This window comes from Acanthaster planci, linkage group LG03, assembly GCF_054643075.1.
Source record: "Acanthaster planci isolate LZ-2023a linkage group LG03, COTS_SCS, whole genome shotgun sequence".
Lineage (NCBI taxonomy): Eukaryota > Metazoa > Echinodermata > Asteroidea > Valvatida > Acanthasteridae > Acanthaster > Acanthaster planci.
This window is the reverse complement of record NC_141779.1, coordinates 13,084,299-13,107,342: the sequence shown is the minus strand read 5'-3', so window position 1 is coordinate 13,107,342 and position 23,044 is coordinate 13,084,299. Positions and strand designations below refer to the sequence as shown.

General features: G+C 38.9%; 2 protein-coding genes across 4 annotated transcripts in view; one reads left to right on the top strand and one right to left on the bottom strand.

The window, feature by feature from the left end:
* Positions 1 to 92: 92 nt before the first annotated feature.
* Positions 93 to 8,976, bottom strand: LOC147799672 (uncharacterized). 2 transcript variants are annotated; one of them, XM_087134899.1, is made up of 6 exons: positions 8,761 to 8,964; positions 6,639 to 6,776; positions 6,295 to 6,448; positions 4,742 to 5,516; positions 2,301 to 2,419; positions 93 to 1,894 (listed from the first exon to the last, which is right to left on the bottom strand). In XM_087134899.1, the coding sequence occupies exons 4-6, from the start codon at positions 4,875 to 4,877 to the stop codon at positions 1,568 to 1,570; spliced, it is 582 nt and encodes a 193-aa protein (XP_086991025.1). In that variant the 5' UTR covers positions 4,878 to 5,516; positions 6,295 to 6,448; positions 6,639 to 6,776; positions 8,761 to 8,964; the 3' UTR covers positions 93 to 1,567. The 2 variants fall into 2 exon arrangements, with proteins under 2 accessions (XP_086991025.1, XP_086991026.1); XM_087134900.1 differs by lacking the exon at positions 6,639 to 6,776 and having other exon boundaries at positions 8,761 to 8,976.
* Positions 8,977 to 14,955: 5,979 nt separating this feature from the next.
* Positions 14,956 to 23,044, top strand: part of LOC110991030 (tenascin-R-like) — a 55,094-nt gene continuing 47,005 nt past the window's right edge. Inside the window, exons 1-2 of one of the 2 annotated variants that reach the window (XM_022256117.2) lie at positions 14,956 to 15,071; positions 19,586 to 19,685. The gene's annotated coding sequence lies outside the window, so the exon portion shown is untranslated. Of the gene's footprint in view, positions 15,072 to 18,973; positions 18,991 to 19,585; positions 19,686 to 23,044 lie in introns of those variants that run through there. The other variant, XM_087134547.1, reaches the window with a different exon arrangement.

The window sequence follows — 23,044 nt, the reverse complement described above, 5'->3', positions numbered from 1 at the left end:
TAAATTTTTACACAAACGTTGTGTATTTCTAACTGAATTGGGGAATGGCTAGTCGATATACACATGTACAAACAAAATGGCAATACAGAATTGGTTCAGATTTAATTCTTGTTAATTTTATTGACAATAACAGAGAAAATGCATACATTACCACATGACAAATCCCTTTGCTAGTTTTTCACAAACAGCAGTAAACAAATACTGTAACAGTGGCTCTTCTTGTTTGCATATGTTGTTTTGACGAAAAATTTAAGCTTTGAAAATTATTTTTCAAATCAGGTTTTGGTTTGGTGAAATTTGATCATCAAAACCAATGTAACAGGCCACCGCATCAGTGTATTTTATGGCAATCCTGGAATGTGGTGTATCTATAAAAACCGAGTCTTTACATTTGCAAGTAAGCTGCTTCTAATATTACACTGGAATGCTGATCTATTTGAAATCTCATTTTAACAGTATGTACCTGCTGGATGGAGGGAAAAGGGCTCTCTTTAATAATACAACACTTTGAGTTAGGAGTGACTGTGCATCATGTAGTGCAGCCAGACAGTGTAATACTTTGGGAGAAAAGCACTTTTTATGGTCCCATGATGAAGCACTGTCAACACAGTTACCTCCAGCTCCCTGTGAGAAAAACGATTTTACTGTATAACTCTTCAAAACATGTAATGAAATTTAAAATACTGGTTCTGCAGTTACTGCTCAAAATCACCTTTCCAAAAATTGTGAGTAACACTGGTTTTTTTTCATGAACTCCACTTTTTTTCATCAACTCCATCAAGTCAGTGACGATGGTGTCTCAAGACAACTGGCTTAACACATGTCTTTGCATCACCTTTCACCAATGCTGGCACTATCAAGGAAAAATCACAATTTCAACCTCATACTATCAAAATGCACGTGGCTGCACTGGCGGAAAACACTATAATGGGCTGTAATAAGGGTAGGCTTACATTCTGTTAACCTCAGTGATTTCAACAGGGGCAACACTTTTACCAACATGAATTTGGCCCCATTGTTCGGTTACACTTGTTCAAATGTAGTCTCCACAGTAGCCTGTCATGCTCTACCTTAAATGTATCCAGTATGTAAAATGACTAATGTATCAGGGCTTCTGATCAACAAAACCAATCTCACAATTTTAAAGAGGTCTGACACACCTAAAAGTTTGATGACCTTTAACAGCGCATATCAGCAGCAGGCCGCATATTTGAAGATAATTTTGGGTTAGGGTTCCCAGAGTAATTTCTTTGGAGTCAAAAATACTCAACCAAATGGAAATTTCAGATAAATAAAATCTTGGTTATTTAAAAAGCTGGTAACCAAGAAAAAATTACACTCTTTTTTGTGAGCAGTTAATTGATATGACAGATGAAACAACATGGCGTACTGCAAAGTCTCAAATGGTGACTTCACCTAAGCACAGAGAACATGCACCTTCCAAGGATGAGATTATGAATTAGACGAAAAATGAACACAGTTACTGAATAAAAATTGGCTTTCGAAACTGAGAGTACTGCAAACTTAAGGAAAATAGCATTCACAGTCCCTATATCCAGGACCCTAGCTAATCCTCGGTCAAATGTTTTAGCCATGTTCGAAAGTTAATCAGTGACACACCAGTGAGGGTACCAGGTGGCAATCCATAGACGACGTGCTGTAGCAGCTTCCACACAGCACTACACTGAGGCTGATAGTCTACATCCAGCACGTAGATCATCTTCATGCATGTGTCAACTGCCTGAAGTACAGAGGAGCAAGCCACAGCCTTTCTCTCAACAACCATAAACACCTGGTTCGGCTTGAAGCGGGTTCCTCCGAGAAGTAAAATGAAAGGTTGTGGACGTTCTTTGGCAGGAATGGTCGCCATGAAGTGCTGGATATCTGTACCTTCCTGTTTAATAAGAAATAAATGTATAACAAAAATATTCATAATCATTACACAATGCCCAAAACACTTTTTTGTACAAAAGTATATACTTAATGTGCCTTTTTGGAAAAACAGCTTTAAAAATTGGTGATAAAATGGGCTATTTATGACTTCATCAACCAATCACAACACCATTTGTACGGGACTGAGGTTTATGAAACATCATGGTACAAATGTTCGTGACAATAACTTAAAAAAAAACAAGTTTGCCAAGTTATGACTTTCAAGGAAAAACAAAGAATGACCATATGACAAATGCAAATCATAATATACAATGGAGCAGCTTTTGGGCAAAAATTTCCAGACATGCCACCATTTTGTTCTCACAATTTAACTTCCTCTTTGTGACAGTGAAATTAAAATGTCTTACTGGTTTCATATCTATAAATGATCTCAGTGATTCTGCAGGGGTGCATCTTCCTTTCATTCCCTTGCTCCTCCCCACGAAAAGTAATGGTAGAACGCTCATGGCCAGTTCTTGACGCTCCTCTGATGAAAGAAATAGACAAACACAAACTAGACTTATGGCTTATTAATGCATTACATGTAGTATTGCCTTCTAAGTCATCCATTTATTTAATAATTCTTTGAACTAGATTTTAGCTCACCCTCTGTCAATTTCTCTATGTCAGTCCCTGTTTTGTGTTCAGAATAAATAATATGGGGGTTTTTTTGGTTTGGAATTTGGAAAACTGAGAAATAAATCGAGGCTGCTTTTCGAGTTTTTGTGTGTGCAGATCAAGAAATAGGGTAGATGTTTTCATAAAACATGCATAGTACTTAGTTTCAACCTTTGGCAGTGACTATGGGGTGGGGGAGAGGAATTTACAAAATGGCCACGAATTTGACACACATATATGTCTAAGTATACTGATGAAAGCGGGTCCGGGTTACATATTGCTGTAACTTCTTCCCAATATAATCAATCAATCAATAATCAAGCTGCAAAAAATTAAAATTTGTACAACACCTACATGTAGGCTAGTTGAAATTTTAGCCCATAGGCATGATAGGGCTGTAATTTTTATGGCTCTCTTTCCGGTCACCATTCACAGCACTACTTCAAGGCATGACCAAAACGGTTGAAATCCAAAAGGCAGAATTGTCACGGCAAACTTTGAATCCGAATACCTAGCTTTTAAAATACTTGTGACTCAACAATGCCACTTACATTTTCGTATTCCTCCAACTTTGATTTTTCACACATAGCTCCTTAACGGCATGCATTTTCCCTTGTATTTCACCATAGAAATCCCAGTTTAATCCAGTGACAGTGGACATAGACATGTTCATTATAAACAGGATACCAATGAAGGCTGCAATTCATGTGTTGTACTTCAGGGCACCCGGCGGGCACGACAGGTGCGAAGATTGTGTATGTTAATTTTCAACATTCAAAACTCATCCTGTTGATGAATTCATGCATGCATAATGCTCGTGCAGGGAACGAAAGAATTAAAAGTTGAAACATTAATATATGCTTTATTTTAGGTCGAGTATCACAAAAGATCATGAAAATTCGTTTCCTTGGTTCCCTGCTCGTTCGTTATGCATGCACGGATTCAACGGGAACCAGTTTTGAATTGTACAAAATTAACATACACACGTATCAGCGTGCCTGTTGCACTGGGTACCCTGGAATCAAACAAACGAATCGCTGCCTTTATAAATGGTACTCATTATAATAAATATGGTGACGTCGACTGTCACCACATCAATCCCACAACCTGGGATTTCTGGATGAAATACACGGGAAAATGCACGGTTCTAAAATGCTTTAGGGTGGCTAGTGTGAAAGTCGGAGGAATACGAAAATACCAGTAATTGTAGGGTATTTTTCGGATTCAAATTTTGTGACGATTCTGCTTTTTGGATTTCGACTGTTTTGGTCATGCCTTGAAGTAGGGCTGTGAATGGTGACCCAGCGGTGGACAGAAAGAGAGAGATTTTAAAAGAGAGCCATTTACAGCCACACAAACACAACCTCAGAATTAAAGGTCAGATATACAGTTACTGTGTATCCGACCTTTAATACTGAGGTTGTGTTTGTGTTGCTGTAAATGGCTCTCTTTTAAGAGTATCCCAATACATGTACTAATTTGACACACCAGGTATTTATAACGTAAAAAACATGAGTTCAAAATGAAATATAAATGTGGGGCCTAAAAATGGAGGAAAACGCAAGGTCCACACTCCCTCAGAGCGTTTTGTTTTCACTCCAGCGCATGGTTGCTATGCGAATTGACCTCAGGTCAAGTACCCATGTACATATGTACATGTACGTACGTATACACTGTACATGTTCGACCGACAGAAGACGTGCGCTCAACATGAGCAGGGCCTTATAATATTGAAGACATAATGTATGAACTAAATTATCATGGGCCTAACGAAGTTGATGAGTGGACATGTCCTTCAAACTCAAAGTTCAAAATCAAAACCCTCCCTCTTTCTCACAAAAACATGTAATCCTGCAAACACCCAAGGTATCCTTGTCGCCTACGTACGGAATTTGAGCATTTCAGAAGTAGGCCTAAATGTAATTTGCCGTTCAAAAAGGGGAGTTAAAAAGTTTCATCTAGAATTGTTCATTGTACGGGAGCACACGTACCATGCCATGCCGTATCCTACGACTACCACCGGCCGTACACGGTCATGACGGTCGCAGTGCAACTGCAAACAGTGCAAGCTGACCATGATTAAGTAGGCTTATAATACTTTCAGTGTCGCAGGCCAACTCAAAGAATCATACTAACGTTTTACTCGTCTTCGTACTTTTCAGTGAAATTAATGAACCGCTGTCTTACTTACCGTCAAATAGATCTACCAAATTTTCGAATCCCCACTCTGCCAGCAGGCCTGCCGTGTCAGCGTCAGCCATCTTCCGATCCGCGCCGCGATTTCGATCCGGCCGGCCGGCCGGCCGCAGTAAACTTTGGTGCGTCATGATTGGCTACTTCTTATCACATGTTACAATGTTTACACAACAGTTGCTTAAATTCAGTTTTGGCGGGAATAATAAGTTTGTATAACGTCAAATTATTTTTACACAACTTAGTATTAACACAACCTGGATATGATCGCACAACGTTGTTCGATATTGACACATTATTGTGTAAAATCAATTTTACACAGCGCTTTTTTACACAGCAGAATAACAGTGTACAAAGCAGACAATCAATTTCCAGAAGTCCTGAGAAAACGTTCTACGGATTCGCAAATGTTGAAGGTTTTTTTTCAATTTTTGACAATGTCGCTTCATATACATGGGGGAAATTTGCATAAATTATAGCGCCAACGGGCCCTATCAATAGAATATTTTCTTAGAAAGTTGTTTTTTAGAGGACAAAATTCCCCATTTGTTAGGCTTAAGAAGTAACCGTAAAGTCGTAATTTAAATCTAATTCAGCTGTCAATGTGAATTACACTACTTATGTTATTTAGTTCAGCTTATTCCAAAAGATTCCCACATTTACATGTAGAACACCGACACGTTGTCATAATCCCCGTATATTACTTGTTACTATTATAAATGAGAAGGTGGATCTTGTAACAGTTGCCATGTTTCTTCCAAATCCTCAAGTCCCTGTGAAGAAATGAAATTATCACAGGAAATTTATACTAAAGTGCTATAAGGGGTCAACCCATCCCCGTGGCTACGATTGGCTGTTAGTGAATAAGCCTTTTGAGAGATAAATTTGAGTAGAATCTGATGGTACACCGAGTTCTTTAAATTCATGTGAAGATAACAATTTGAATTCTCAATACTGAACTCACTGATGCTGTACCTTGTAATATGGGGCAAGCTTTTGCTTTATATAAGAGATGCCTTGCGCCAACACACTGTTTTCAGTGGTTAAGAAGAGCACAAAGGACCTAGTCCATTCCAGAGATGGTGGTTGCTGTGCAAAAGCTTGCACTGAATCAAGAAGTACGGTATAGCAACAGAGTGTTTAGTCTGGGGAATTCAAATGGTACGTTTATGTGCAACCAGATAAAGCAGTGTACCAGATTTTATTCAAATTTACCTCGCACAAGGCTTATTATCACCACTGATCTCCCTTTTCAAACGGACATAAATTGTTTCGCCAGTGTCGCCCAGTTTCCATTACAAATTTTGAATTCCGACAATAACGAATTTCAATAACTCAGTTGCGTAACTACCCCCCCCCCCGACGGATGCCAATGCTCCTCGGGTGCCCCCCTTTTCGAAGCTCCGTGGAATTTATACAGCTATATGCAGCTGCAGCTTATTTGCTTGTTGTTCCCCTCTTGAAAAAAATGGGTGCACCCCTGGGTGCCTGCGGACATTTAATACCCCGCAATACGCCACTGTCAATGCTACGGTTTGAAAAATCGCTTACTTTCCGTAATATGTGGACCCGTCCAAGTGTGTCGCAACGATTTCCAAGCGTTGATAGACGTAAGAGGCTTCGTCGTCAAGTGGCACTATTTCTTGACTTGTCATTGAAGCCGTCTTCACCCCATTCATTACAGGGAAAATGAACTGCTCTGCAACTATACGGAGATGAAATGTTATGTTATGAAAAAATAAATGATAAAAGAGGGGAAAAGGTGCAAGAAGGAAACCTTTGTTTTGATCTAGTGCATCTGAAATTAAAAATCCCTAAGCAATGTCACTGCCTATTTGGTTATTCAAACATTCAAAAATATATATAGTTTATGAAAACATTTACGGGAAACTCACGTGTTTTCCCGATGATAGTTTGGCTGCCTGCCGGCATGAAAATAAAGTCATCCTCGAAAATTCCCATGAGCCTATCGCCGTCATGTTGAATAAAAGCATCAGTGTATTGAGCGGCCAAATCCTCTATCGTTTCCTGCACTGTATACCATACAGGAGTGGTAAAAAATGTATACATTTTAGACACTTTGGAGGCCGTTTTAGAAATTTTACCCAATACCCAATTCGTCAAATTAGTGGCCAAGAGTAAACCTGCCACAGTCCATTTCAAGTGTGAAAAAATTAAGGACTTTCAAAATTGCATTTTAATACCTACAGACGATTATTCGATTATTCAATTTCATTCCTGAAAACCAAAACGAACTTGTAAACACGATACTTCTACTTGCCTTGCCTTGTAATTCTACATGCCTTCTGATTCTGAAATAGTACGCCTTTAAATTCAACCGTGGAATCCTTTAGATATAATCACTGAAGCCAGTAAGCAGTTTGAGGCAGCTTTTGCACTATACATGTTCGGGAAAAAGACGTTATTAAACCATAAAATCTTTTAAAGGTTTTATTACAATTTCATAATTGTATGTCATGATAAAGTTCTAAACAGCACTTTATTTTCAACAGTGTCATTGAAAAATGCAGAGAGGTGACAGTGTTTGGATTCACTTTTTGGTCTTTCTCCTCGGCAGCCTTTCAATGTCCTTTTCTTCGGATACTGTCTGTGTATTTATTTTAAGATTTAATGTCTTTTATTGCGTAACATGTTAAACTTTGTGTGTGTATTTCTTCTCTCTATGTGTTTATACTTCATTAATTGCCTGAAGAAACTATCATTAAAAGAAAAAAAAGAAGAAATTCTACATGTAGTTGAAAATGCATGTATGATCATCATCAAATACAAGTACATGAACCAAAGTCTTCATAAAATCTCAAGTGAGTCAAAACTGAGTTTATCAATACATAATCTTCTATCAAGCATATGCACGAATAGCATTTTGAAGAACTTTGCTGGGAAATCCTACGTTATGGGGACTCTTTCTTTAATTTTCATGGTTTGATTTTACTTGCTGACTTTACTGATTCCATGTAATGTCCATAACAAAAAGAATAAATCCTCGAAAGAGGGAAACAACTGTATTATTACCATTTTATTAATTATTTGTAAACGAGTGAATTTTTTTCTTTGCACTGCTACAGCGTACATTTCTCAGTCTACTTGAAATATGAAAGTATCTAATCGAATTGGTAAAATATAAGTGTGGCACTTATTTGAGTTGGAAAATGAGGGACCGGACCACATTCTTGATGTATTAGCAAATGTAATTTAATTCCTTTAGGTCCCTATAGGTGAGAACGGAAAATACATGTTAGCCTGCTCCTCGACATTGAGTGAATGATTTAACCAAGCAAAATAGATCAAAATATTTACAAAGCACTAACGAGAAATGAAGAGAGTTCTAATTAAATTAGCTGGATTTCTTTACAAATGTTCTAGACAAGGACAGTTTTGATGTTTCGAACACGCTGCTTTTCATCTCTCACCCGAAAACTTTCGCAGGCTCTGCCATATTGGATTTAAGCAATTCTAAATAAATACAAGTTTACACACTGATAAATTAAATAGATGCATCAAATAAACTGCATCTAGAAGTTGGAAAATACAACCATCGTGATCTTTTAAGTAACGTGAATACATGAAAAAAAAAGTATTCATAAAGAAAGGATACAAGCAGTCGAACAAATCCTTAGACTATTTGAATTAAGATTAAAAATAGCATAGACTTAAACATGACAATTACCTGCAGAGGCGAAGACGGAAACTATTAGCCTGGCATATTAACCTAGTCTTCGGCATTGAGTGAATGATTTAAAGAAATCACAGACTGCCCGAAAACGTAACTGACGATGATAGGGCGCTCAATTAATTTGAATTTAAATAGCCTGAAAAGATCACAGACAAACAAAATAGGGATGAGAGGGAGGATAGTTTTATACTCGTCACATACGGTAAGATAATGAGCCAGCCGAAGATATTCTCCCTACAACACATGACTATTACATGTTTTTGCAGTAATTATTTACACAAAATCAACTTCAAACTTGACTGCTTGACTGAAACTGTACAAACCTCCGGCATCGGTGCAGAGGAGCAATGATACCAACGACAGAGCCAGCAGAAAGACACCCAGGCGGGCCGGAGGAGACATGATGAACTGGTAAAGTCGACACCTAAAAATTCGGACTAAAAAGACACGGAGGTCTGCGTGGCTGCAACTACATGCGTCAGGTCGGCGACTGCCAAACGGAAGAGACTGCGGCCCTTTAAACACAACCTTAGCACATATTGATGAACCTGTCGCGTGGTTATGAATTATCAATTTGTGGTTTTTTTTGGGAGGGGGGGTTATAATAGGTGATGTATAACGGACAGCATGGGATGTATAAAAAATAACCTCCCCCAAAGAAATAACCCAAACTAAACATTTTTTTCCAAAATAAGTGTCCCAAGCTTTTTGGGGTATTATATCAAAGCTCTTATCTTTCAGAACGGAAGATTTATTCAAATTTAACGTTGCGTTGCGGAGATATTTTCAATTACAAAGCACATACAATTAATTTTGTTTTCTGTCCAATGGAAGTTTACCTTGCAAGTGCATGCAGTTACTGAATCCAGTTCCTAGAGTATTGTACAAATGTTTGGGTCCCTTATATGTACATCAGCTGTTCTTTCGAAGTTCTCGTAACCTCTAAATTTGAGGAAACTAATGCTTGTTTCAGAAGGCAATGGTAATTCGTAACACTGAATAAGACTGAATTTGTAACACAGACAACTTCATGGGTAAGCCCACATTGCCTTCATTGGAAAGCTTGAAAACAAACGGCATTTAGAGGAGTTTACATTGTAGGCCTAATTGCCGGTTTCTTGCACACCTTCTCAAATTTGTTAATTACTTTAGTGCATTTAGATTTATCGCACTGCGACAGTGTACATTGCCAGATATATTGACATCAGAAATAGAAACAAAACAAAAAAGAAACAAGTTCATGCTCTAACTGGCGTACACCATAAAAGCAAATTGATATACTCAACAGGTGGTATAACAGATGGCATAGCTTATATAACTAATGAAAACCCTAGAAGCATCCCAGAGTCATTGTTTATTTTCTCTCAAAATAAATGTCAGAAAGAGTTGTTTCGGCATCATAATTTTAAACGAAGGTTATTCTTAAGTAAAATAAAGACTTCATTTAATAGGACCCTGTCAGTTCAGTATTTTTATTATGTAGGCCGTTCTAATGATCCCAGTGGTGTATCAAGATGGGGGGGCACAGGGGGCAGCCCCCCACGGTCTCTGGTTTGAAAGAATACTTCATAGGTGAGTAGGAAAAGAAAGTAATCGGCACAAGCATATTGAGTTAACAAAAACCAAAAAACCAAAGAAAACAACACCATGAAATAAAAGTTAGGATGTTGGGACGCGTGTGGCTCTTGATTTTTTTCTCCATTGAGCATTGAGCACCGCAGAGTAAAATGCATACATTTTTGGCTGAAACGTCTCTGAAAAAAACGCGCTGCGCGAGATCTGTGTTCGATTTTTGCAAAAATCGTGTCACAATGACCGCAAAGAGTAACTCTAAAAACTCCTACAGGCTCAACTCCTGAAAAAATGTACTGGAGCGACATCAGACAAAAATGTCGGGGAGGGGGCTGGTTCCGCCCTCGGCTCTTTCAGGGTTAAATGAAATTATTCGTTGTGTCTCAGCATTTTGACAAGGCTTTAGTTCCTTTGTAACCATACTTGTCACTATTCTAAACCTTATCTTGGAAATGTCATTGCTAATGCATGAGAATTACCGGTAGCGTCGTCTGAAGAGCTTAGAAATCGGAATGCATTTTTAAGAATAAAAAAAATCACCACCAACAACACACAAAATAAAAAAGAGAAATAAAGAAATACATAAATAAACAAATTAATAAAAGAGTCTTAAGTCAATAGCAGGGTCACACATGATTCAATATGTAAATACTCACATGCTGGTGGCCATGCACCCTCGAGTTTAATTTTGCAGTAGGAGTAATCCTTAATATGATTTATATAATTGGCTATATAATTATATATGAACAATAAAAAACGGTGTATTTTTGGTTGAACAGACCTTTGATCATGCGACTGGAATATTTTTTCTTACTAGTGCGAAGAATTCAGCTTTCGTCTAAATCTTATGTGTGTCCTATTTTGGAACATTGGCCACTCACAATGAATGTCGAGCACTTCATGTTTAGAAAACTGACTCGTCATGGGGTTTTAGATGAACAAACACTATTCTCTTCTTCGTTTGTGTTTTTATGGTTTTGGCCCCATGATTCGTCACTTTTCCACGCATGCACGTGCCCTTCAAGCATTTAATGAAAGCTTTGTACATAGGCATGAATTTATTCGCTCATAATGGCTGGCGTTTCCTCATTGATCGAAACAATAAACACGTTGATGGAAAGTATTCCACATATCTACCTGATACTTTAACAAAAACGATAGTGTATGTTGCCACGTTTAAGATTCTCGAAAATTTCAGATTCAATACTTTGAAATGCTGCGGAACCTTGTGAAACGCATGACTAAATGTTTGAAATAGTCATTCAAGGCGTGAATTCCAAACAAAATTAACATTATCAGTAATTCAAAGCGGTTTTTGAGGATTCATTCCACACAAAAGGAACCTCAGTAATTGAAAGCGACTTATGATGATGCTTTTTTTATACACAGGAACACGAAACAGAACACTGCCGGTAGATCTAAGCACACCCTGCTGCCATTAATTTAACAAGCAAATTTCCGATCCCACAGTTCCTTGTATGTCAACGTCTATAAGCAGTCATTGATGATAGTGTTCATCTGGTATCCTATACAATTGCTAGGTGTTTCACATAGCTAGTTGACGTACGCTTCTGTTAACACAACTGCCAGATGAAACAACTGTCTGTCCCGTTATATATCGATAAACCTGTCGGCTCAGAATGGAGCTAGGGTTCAGACAGTAATCAGTTTAGACGAGAAAACCATGGCACCACTTGCAAAAATGTAATACGTAGAAGTGCTTGTCATTTGGGGTCAGTAGAAGAACTAAAATAGTTTATAACTTTTTTAATCCATCTCTGAGCAACTATCAGTAAACAGCCTTCCATCTGTAACATTGGAACTGTAAAATAAAAACAACTAAATAATATGAAAATTCATACTTGGCCGACTTCTAAAAAAATACGAACCAAAACGTTTTCGAATTGAAAATACGAGTAACTTCTTTCCTAATATTCTTACTTTGTATCGCGGTAGAATGATCAAGTCTGGATGAGATCGTCACGTATGCAGAAATTATCTGTTGCAATTTGAGATTCATGTTTACTTCATGTGCAAACAAAAGTGGTTGGGTGATATCAGGTTGATGACATTGCAGAAATTTGACATACGCTTGAAAGCTTTTTGTGGAAAGTAACATCTGTTATACAAACTTGGTGTGATCCATGTCGTAAATCTTTATTCCTGGCTACGAAGAGTGCACCATTTAGGCATTATCCTCTTACACATGAAGGCATCAACACAACGCATGCAAACACATCCTTATCCTAAAAAACCTAATTACATTGCACATTTGCTGCAGTATTTGGGACAGAGGGGAATTCCCCCTTCTTGTCATCTTCTGTGTTGTGGGTCATTTTATAAATATGGGGTCCAAACGTGTGACATTTCTGTGTCCCTGCTGCATCTGACTTTTGTTATTTGACATGGAAGTATCACTGAAATTTATTTAAAACTGTAATTTGCATTAATTCATCACTATTGGAAATTAGAAAATGTGTTCTGAACTTACAAAATCATATGTCAGATGTGACAGGTACACACAAAAAATGGACCCATCATTTGTAGAATGACCTTTGTAGGAATCTTAGAAAATTCGTTCATATTGTCAGGGAAAGCAATGGGCACAACAGCCTGGGGCACCCAGCTTATGCATCACATTGGGGGCTTCCCCTCTGTCCCGTATTTGGCTGGGATAACATTGCACTTTCAGTATAATTGTTGTTCTCTACTGTCGAGAGTGCGCCTCGAAGTTAAGGTCACGTGACAATAGACTGCATCAACAATATGCCAATAACAGTTTGGTACCAACAAACTTATATAGATGTACTCTAATCGCATTTGTACTTGTGCAGATAACGACCTTTATACTATATAGCATGACCCTTGAATTTATGTCTCGTGAGTGCCATAACAAGAGCATTTGCTGCTATTTTTCAGCTATAATATGTTTTCATTTGTGCCATTCTGAAGACTATTAGTAAGTTATCCAGCAAGTCTGTCGACCCCTTGGAACAAAAAAATGTATGTTGATGACGTGATTACAATGCCACGGAATTTTAAAAGCAACGGTCAAAAAGAGTTCTAAAAGGACAATCTTTGTGAGACAATTCTAAAAACCATTAAAAAACCCTAATCGCCATGCTGTCGTAACGTTGCATATATGTGCACCTTGAGACCAGGACTGATGTTCTTGTGAAGTTTCGAATTCATAAGTTGTATCCTCTTGAACTTAGTAGAGACGCAGAAAGTTATTGAGAAAAAAGACGGACAATAAGAGGGGAAATGAATTCCTACAAAAGAAATAGGTGGTACGGGATTAACACGACCACGTATAGATACTGACGCTGTTCAGTAATCTGTCGAATAAAAAACTATTATGATCAACAGTTTTAGAGGGACTCCTTGCTGACTGTATAAATAATTTATGACACAACTACGACCTGTATGATATGACAAGGAAATATGAGTAAAATTGATGATTCACATGCTCAGCCTTGGACCTACGTTGTTTATATTTATATCGACAGTAGTACATAAGGGGTATGGTATAAGTGTAACATTGCTAATTTCCAATCATCTGTGTATCCTCTCTTGGATACTGTGTCTGTTTCCTACGATGGGTCAAGGGTCATGAACGACTTTAAATAAACCCTTGGTTTTGCAGAATCCCGTTCCAGGAGCGGTGTACATGTAAATAGCTCTGAATGTGACGTCATGTACGTGACGTCATGCAAATTTGTGTGATTTTGTTTTGTGGGAATAATTAAAAATGTAATTGGTTAACCCACAAAAAATTGAAAAGAAATTGAAAGACAAGCAGCCAGACAAGAATTTCATTTGTGTTTCTGAAATCTCAGGGATGTTGGCATGCACGCTATTGGTCCCTGAACAGTGCTGATTTTACACTGTTTTCAATAGGGCTTGAATTAGTGGACTGCACCCTGGTATTATACCTGGCAGCCGCGATGCCCAAGTCGAACTCGGCCCCGGCACGTGCGTGAAGGGCGTGCGTAGAGGTTTGCTGGAGTTGTTCCGGGTCGCCGGCTAGTCCTAGCTGACTGGAACGGAGAACACCGGATCCATCGGATCGAAATTGGGTAAAGTCTTGCGCACGACTTCAGGACACTTGATCGTTGGGTTCTGGTTGTCAGTTGTGAAAACAAACTTCACATTTAATTGTAACAAACTTTTACTAATATATAAAAATGATCGAGCTTAATTATTTCAAACTGATTTTTTTCACCCGAAAAGAGACCCGTAGGTCAGGTTTCATGACTTGAATATACATATAGAAAAGTAAGTTGAAAAGGCTCTTGTAATGTAAGGCCTACTGTGACTTTCAACTTCTTTGTAGCAGTAAACGGAGAAACTTTTGCATTTGGTTTTTATGCTGAGGAAAATGTCTGTGTATGCGAGCCAAAGTTTGATGTCATCCAGGCGAAAAAGTAGTGTCTCCATATAGCTCTGTGTAAACTAAAATGAATGACGCTTTAATAATTTTTTCCATTGCACTGAATAAAAACATGCAGCCGCAATATCCATGTCCTTCAAGGGTGTTTATGGTGTACTTTTATTTTGTCCGAAGTCCTTTCAGTTTACTTTTCGTTTATTATTCTACCTCACTGCTTACCAGCCATGTAAACAAGACAGCCGATTCCTGCTTTTAAATATCGGTCTGCCGAACCTGCAGTTTTAATCCTTGGCTCAAGTTGACCTAAATCCTTGGCTCAATACGAGACCCTGAACCCCGCTACTCTTGAAACTTCTGACATTAATTGAAATTCAGCAACCCACGTTGATCTGTCACCTACACCATGAGAAAAGACATCGCCACCAACAAATGGAAACAATCTTTGATAGATGTCCCACCTACCATCTTTTGATGATTCCTAAATAAAACTGGTATAAATGGACTGACGTTAGAATCTTACAATTCTTGATTTGTATCTGACGTGTATAGGACATGTTGGACTCTGTGCGATGCGTGGCAACAGCGCCACCATGCGGCAGCTTCGGAATTCCTCATGTTACCGTCGCCTATATGCCTGCTGTTGGCCTGTTTGTGTCCACCAATCCTGAGGTAAATGTCTCTCTTCCTTGATTTTTAAATTTCATCTCAATTGTAGAGTTGATCTTCCAGGGGAGTATAGCAATTGTTGGACAACTTGTGCAGGGTATTAAGACACAGTGTAAGGGGTAATTAGGTCACATGGTTTTGTTACCAATACTTCATATCGGTACAAGAGCTAGCCAGCGCTGCAAAGCAGCACTAAGATTGGACAGTCGCCAAAAAGTGTAACGCAACATGGCTGCTCATGGTGTAGGGCGCCGATACTTTGGGCAAGGGAAAACTTTTGCCCAACCACAACACGTCCATGGAAAACACAAGCAAGCATGCGGTGCTCCATCATTAATGGCACCACAATGTTGCAGTGAAATTCTATAAAACAGATCTGAAGAGAAATAGGACTGATGAAGAGGTAAAGAACAACAGAAAACCAAAGCAAAACAGAAAATTTATTAAACTTGCATTTGCATAACTAACAGTTTTCTGCTTCAAGTGAAGGGACTGGGCTTGAGGAATATACTGATGGAAACAAACATGGACCCTATTTTTTTAGAAAAAAGTTTATTTTGCCCCTCCCCTGGACCCCAAACTTGGCGGGGTAGGCTGCTGCTCAGTGAGATCTTGGGCCTACACAGTAACCACAGAACATGATGTGCCCTGCTTATTGTGTCACAACTATAAACCCCTATGATGAAGTGAAATAAACATCAGTCATTTTCTTACCACAGCCAGGCTGGCATACACAAAATCAATTCAATTAAAATCTGTCCTTGATACTCATGATATGGCTGGGGTAGAGTCTGCTCTGGCTGGAGAGACCTAAAAAGGAGGGTTAAACTTTCCCAGTATCTTCTGTACATTATCAATTACGTAAAATAGCAAATTATTTTATTTGTTCATTTCAGTTATTATTTTCAAAATTTTTCACAAAATTTTAATGGTTAAAAATTCTCTCGAATGTCTACTCTCCCAATGCAACCAGTGCAACCTCCACAGGTGTTAACATGCCCAATGTAAGCGGCACGTGCCTGTGGACTGAAAAAGTTACTGTTACACTGTTACACTGCACCCTGTGCAAAAACATGGGCACTCTCCAATCTTCGTGTTGGTTCGCAGCACTGTCTTTGCCTAACAGAACATCTGGCATTGCAATACATACATGTACATGTAGGTGTGTGCTGAATGCCTGCACCATGCAGATAATGAAACCATTCCCAAAACAGATGGGTACTGAACATATTAACTACATGTATATCCTGTGTAACTTTAGCATGTCTCCCTGCTTTAGAAACCAAATTTACCTGTTTTTGGCGGAAAAAATTCACACTTACCGTAATTATCGGATTCAAAATGATCACTTTTAAGTTTGCATGCTGTTCAAAATGCCCTCTATAGCGCGTTGACTTACTTACTCAATTATGGTCTTTGAAGCAGTTTCCCTGTCACTCATATATTTCATTTGTAAAGTTACTGTGCAGCTTTATAGTATTGACCCTAATGAATATTCAAACCAGTTGCAAGGTTTAAAGAGATTCTCTTCATTTCCACCACATGTACCTAAGCAATATTCATGACCATGGTCAAGTTAAAAGTTGACCTGCTGTATATATGCAAAGGATGCAGTTATGCGCTGTGTGCAATGCTTTACTGTACTGCGTGCTGGGTAGGCATACCATTTTTAACTTTTGGGGGGTTGCATGGTATATCTGAGGGGCTGTTCGTATTCATGCATGCGCAGTACAGACCATAGAGTAATATCTTTGTAAACATGTTGTAATGAACTGATGAATTCATCGGCCGGCGCAGGAAAGTAATCATAACTTGATGGCTGACTTCATGGATAAATGTAAGTCATTGGATGAAACAAGGAATTGGTTTGAATTTTGGTACAGCATCATTGCCATGGACTTACATGTACAGTGTGCAATATTGAAAAAATGAAAACAGTAAATATGCTACTGACTGTAAAATTTGTATGTCTTGCTAAATCATTTAAAAAGTTTGGATTTCTAAGCATACACACACTTTAGTGTAACATAACCAAGCATGGTCCTACAAGGAGGCCTAGGCGTGCATATCATCCCGCTACGTACTGGTACCTCCCACTCTGTGTGCTTCCGTACTTGCAACTGTCTTCCCCTCCCCACCCCCCAAGCACTACTCTGGGTTGTTAGCTCCTGCCATCCCCATCAGCACCCTGCTACCTTACCACAATTACAAATGTGGCACACATGTACACTAGTAACACAATTGTCATGAGGTTTCATGGTAAATTTGGCCTACATGCACCGTACCTAAGTTAATTAATAAGATTTTACAATCATATTGGATAGGATGCATCAGGATATGGATGCAAACATTACATCCATGTGCTGTTGAATAACATGAACATAAATGTGCAGTTAATGAAACATCTTGAATGAAAAATCTTAACCGTTAAATGGTTTGAACACTGGATGCACTGTAATTATACATTTTTCCACAATCATGCCCTTGTACATGTAGTAAAATTTATTGTAAAATGTTCAGAGATTTGTGCACAATCATCACATTGTCCCTTATAGGCCTATAAAACAATGTATATGCACATGTATCTTTTTGTGCCCATTTATAGTTTTTTTGACTCTGGTCTGAGTTTGGAAAGGTAGAGCGATTATGACCAGCATACCGACCAAGTTTTTCACACTTCTTTGGATTCTTTGGATGTTGAGTGCCCTTGTGTGGACGATACAGATGCCTATTGCTCCTTGCAATGGTCTGGGTCAGTGACTCCACCCTTTTGCAGTGATTGGTGCATTAGTTGTTGTTAAGTCGTTTACTTTTTCCAACACATTAACAGGTGAATGAAACCTAGTCTTTCTATGATAACAGCTGTATGAACTGCAAACAGATACATTTACATGTAGGGTTGTTGTATTTGCAGTGCAAATGAATAATAGATTTTCTTATACTGCTCGACTAAACCGCTCCTCAACTTTGCCAATTGTGCAGGTCTATTATTAGCATTTACCTATTTAAATGATTCAACATGGTCATAAGGTACCCCGAACCTGTGCTGTATCCATGGGCATGACAATCAACAAGCATCTCATCTCAATATAAGCAAATTGTACCCATTCCTTGCATGTGAAGCTAGTTGATCATTTGCATGCTTTTCGTCAGCAGCCTTTCAGTAATTCTGATAGTCACTTGCTAATGCAAGAGTACCTTTTCACTAATCTTTGTGACAGAGATCTTGGAGCAGCAATTCTGTAAACAATCAACAAGGGATGTCTATCTCACTTTGAGGCATTTGGCTTTTCACCTGTGTGAGATTTTGGAGATTGGATACATGTATATGCAAGAGAGCAGGCATCAGTGATGCCGTAAAGACCTTTTACTGAAATAGCAAGATTGATTCTTTCTAGTAATTCCTCTCCATGCTCTACAGGTAGAAATGTTGCACAGTAGTGTCTTTTATCAGAGAAATATTCTGCACTTGCCCACATTTTGCATCTCTCACGACTGCTTGAACCCCCCATGATTCCAGAAATTGCAATCTGGCTTGGCACTCCTCTTTAAGATTTTTTATGAGTCTCATTGCATTTCATTTTGAATACCGATCTTGGTTTCTCCATATTGATCTTCCGCCTGTCTGCTGGTTTCTCACTAGCATGAAGATGTACTTGGCACGTGTCCTGTACTTGTACTTGAGGAATTTACACTTTTTAAAAATTAGAGACAAAACTTTCCTTTACAAAAGCAAAATCTTCATTCTTATTTTACAGTGTGTGACTTCTAGTTTGGTTCTGGAACCGAATCAAGCTTATCCGCTGAAATGCTCTCCTTGGTATTGAACACTTCTTTGAAGACCTCAGGATCAACAGGAATGCCATATGGGTCATTCCATGAGGTTCGGGCACAATTTGTGACGGTGTCGTTGTTTATATGGGTAACTTTTACCACCTGTCATAACCTGTAAAGTAAGTCATTTACTCTGTAATCACACACACCTCTGTATTCAGCCTTGTAAGATTTATAATTCGCAATCCACATACTGAGTATTAGGGGTTCATCTTCACGGATCCCACGTAACAATGGACAGTGTCACAAATAAGCCACTTGTGAGTTAAATTTGAATAAAATCTGGTACACTGGGTAATCTGATTGCAGAGAAATGTAACAATTTGAACTCCCTGACTACAGACACTGTTGCTATACCTCGTGATTCGGGGTAAGCTTTTGCATAGCGACCACCATCTCTGGAATGGACTGGTTCCTTGGTGCCGTTCTTATCCATTGAAAAGAGAGTACTGTTGCAAGGCGTCCTTCATGTAACTAAGAAAAAGCTTGCCCCGAATCACGAGGCATAGCAACAGTGGTTTTACCGTACGATGGAGAATTCAAGTTGTTATGTTCATGTGAGTTTAAAGAACTCAGTGTACCAGATTTTATTCAAATGGCTTATTCTGGCCAACCTCATGAAATGACCCATATCATACACTCTGGATTGTTGTTAATACTGACCGTCAGTTTTTCTTTTGCAGCCAGTCTGCACACTGCCTTCAAATGATCTGCTGACCCAACATCGGAGGGTAATTTCTCCTTGGTGATGACATCTTTCTGATGCTCAAGATCAAAAAATGAGTAAGTCACTGTAAAATGTAATAAGCTACTCTGCAGAAGTCTACTGCAGGTAAGCTACAGAAACTTGACTGAGCGAATACAAATACTTTATTCAGTACATTCTAGTCCAACTTAAGCCTTTAAGAACACAAGACTTTACAGCAGCTCTACTGTATACGTGCATTTTCACATTCTGGGCATGAAAAATTTAATCCCAGCATCATAAAGTCAAGATTTTTCAGATCTGTTAGGTCCTAAAGCCGCATTAGCACTCCATTTTACCGGTCTCCTGTTACATGTACATCTTTCAGTGTGGGGAAAGTCTGTCACAGTTTCGTAAAACCCTGCTAAATTATCTGCACACTCTCTTACTGACCCAGACAAGAGCTTGTTGTTGCCTGCACCCTAGCGCACACGACCTGTACATACATAGACGTTGAAAACAGTCGCAAAGATGTGCACCTATTAAAGTGCGACATTTGCATAATTTTCGTGCATGCCATCAAATCGTGTCACTGTGTCATCGCTGACGGTTATTCATTACCTCCAAAACCAGGCATACTGTATAATATTGGTTGTGTATGAATGACATTGTGATATCATTACTCAAAGGCCTTCATAGAAGACCGTGCTTGCTTATTTACAATATTTTGATTGGTGAAATAATGGAGACCCTCGCTTGCGGTGTGGTCAGACCATATTGTATCAGACGTTGAGAACTATTGTAATTGTAGGGTCAGTGAAGTAAGTGTCATCAGTTCAAATTGGTTCACCGAAAGAAACTTTTCCGTTATTGTCATGTGAATGTACATGGCTGCATGTACATGAACAGGCTCATGTAGGCGAACTTGTCACATGTAAACAAACCTGCACGTGTACTTAATGACTATATAACATGTAAATCTGTTTCTTAAAGATGATTTATGATTTAATGTTCAATTATTGGGAGTGGTTGGACTTCAAATGTGCTATGTTTTATTTCTAAGGTAACACAGCAATTAGAGAGTAATCTGTCAAATATTTCAGGAATGTTGATACATAGTCTTTATGCCTATATGTACATTTTAAACTTATTTCTGTCAACAGAAAGTCCATGAAGTAAATTAGTTTCTTTGGCAATAATCTGGTGGGAAGATTGACCAGTGAGTCAATGTTCCGAAATCTTCATTTATCTTGTACGTGTAAAGTCACGTGACCCTTTCTTCCGGTTCAAATTGGAAGTAGCTTAGATTTCAAAATTGGTGATAGATACGACCTTTCTTTCAATGGTGTAAGTCTCTCGCCAAACAGTACTCTTCCAAAAATCCACTGATGACGTCATGAAAATCAGGAGCGCACTCTTGGGACAGGATGAAAATTGTGAACATTGTATTTTACAAATTTCAAAGGTTATAAGCAAATGCTTTTCAAAACACCTAAATTCAGATCAGTGTAGTTCTTTTTCATGCATTGGGGCTGAAGCATAATCGTCATCGTCGTCACCGTGCATGCACGCCATCATAATCTATCACCTAAATTTCTGCAACCCTCGATCAGCTTCATCAGTTGTGTCACCTGATAAGCCTCACTCATTATTATTGCCAGTCACCGTTACCCAGAGTTCCCACTCAGGCGATCACTGGGCCAGTGGAAGTAAAATGTATTCGCTAGTCAGTTCACTAATGGTCTAGAGTGAACCGACAAGAGAATAAAAATGTTAAGAACTTGCTTTGCAATGCTCATTTGACCTTGCGACGCAACTTGAAGTTTCATGACCAATCATTGACTGCTTGAATAGTGACGGCATGCAGTGACTTAAGTGCGAAGACGCCTTCATTACGACAGTCACCGCCATTGACATACGTCATTATCACCAGTGTCAAACAACGCCCGGTTCAGACATAAGTTCCCGAGTCACACCGAACAAGTAGATCCAAGGAAATGACTCGGGTCGGTCGACCCAATTCAGACTCCAGGTGAATTTAATTTGTATAAGAACTCCACACACGCACAGAATCACTAACGTGAATTCAAAAAGCCCTAATTGTAATACACCCGAATTGATGTTTTTTTCATTATTCTTTGCTTGCACGTCTGTGTCACTTTAAATTCGTTGTTTTTCCAAAATGTGTTTTCATTTCTTCAGTAGAGGAATTCAATAAGAGTCCAGTCATTTGTTGATAGATTAATGCATGAGCTAAGAATAACAGAGCACAATGACACCAAATTGTTTTCATCGATGGATTTGGGGACATGTCATGAAGACATTATATACTTATATCAATGTACAATACATTTACATGTTATTTGCATTGAGTTTGACTCATTATCAGAGCGATGTCTGAAGCCAGAATCGTTCTGAACAACTCAACGTGTCGATCTTTCGCCTTCTGACGCGCCTGGTCGCGCCTAATTGTTAAAATATCGAACCTAATTAAAATCTTACCTTCAGTTGGATCGGCGCGACACTGGAACGCATACCTGAACGAAAGACACGCCAAAACAGACGAACTTTGAGTGCCTCCTTTTTCGCCGTTCTTGTGAAGCTGGCAGTTCAAGTTCTAAGCATTGGAAACAAATACGCGTTATAGTATGTCATCAGTTTTTTGACAGTATTTCGATCCACCAGAACTGCATTCTAAGTACTATCTCACAAAAACTGTCCGAATCAAGACATGTATTCAAATTGAACTCACCTTGTACCTGATTACTGATACATGTAATCGGAAGTTTCAGCCTCAATGCAACTTTTTGCTCCCGAAGAAACTGTAGATCTCGATTGCTTCCCTGACGCGTATCGGGTACCATCTATTGACCGGAGCGATGAGTTGAGCTGCTTGCCAGGTGAGGTGATCCGTGATGTGTGAGTGCTTGACAATCGCTGATTTATCGTAGTCACCTCTGCGTCCATGGGCAATGTGTTCTGTGAGTCTGGCGGGCAAGTCCCAACCAGTCTTTCCGATATACACCTTCCCACATTAGCAGGGGATCATGTATACACCGGCTTTTGTTTCTACTCGTTGCTTCTACTTGTGGGTCTGCAGGGTGGCTTGTAGTTTCTTGGCTTCAGCGTGGAATACTCGGATGTTGGCTACAAAGCTTCCCAACTTTAGTACTTGTACCAAATTCAAACCATTATCACAAGGTACTTTAGAGCTTTAAGATGTCCATTCGTGAAGTTTGAAGTTTCTTGGCTTCAGCGTGGAATACTCGGACGTTGGCTACAAAGCTTCCCAACTTTAGCACTTGTACCAAATTCAAACCATTATCACAAGGTACTTTAAGAGCTTTAAGATGCCCATTCGTGAAGTCTGAAGTTTCTTGGCTTCAGCGTGGAATACTCGGACGTTGGCTACAAAGCTTCCCAACTTTAGTACTTGTACGAAATTCAAACCATTATC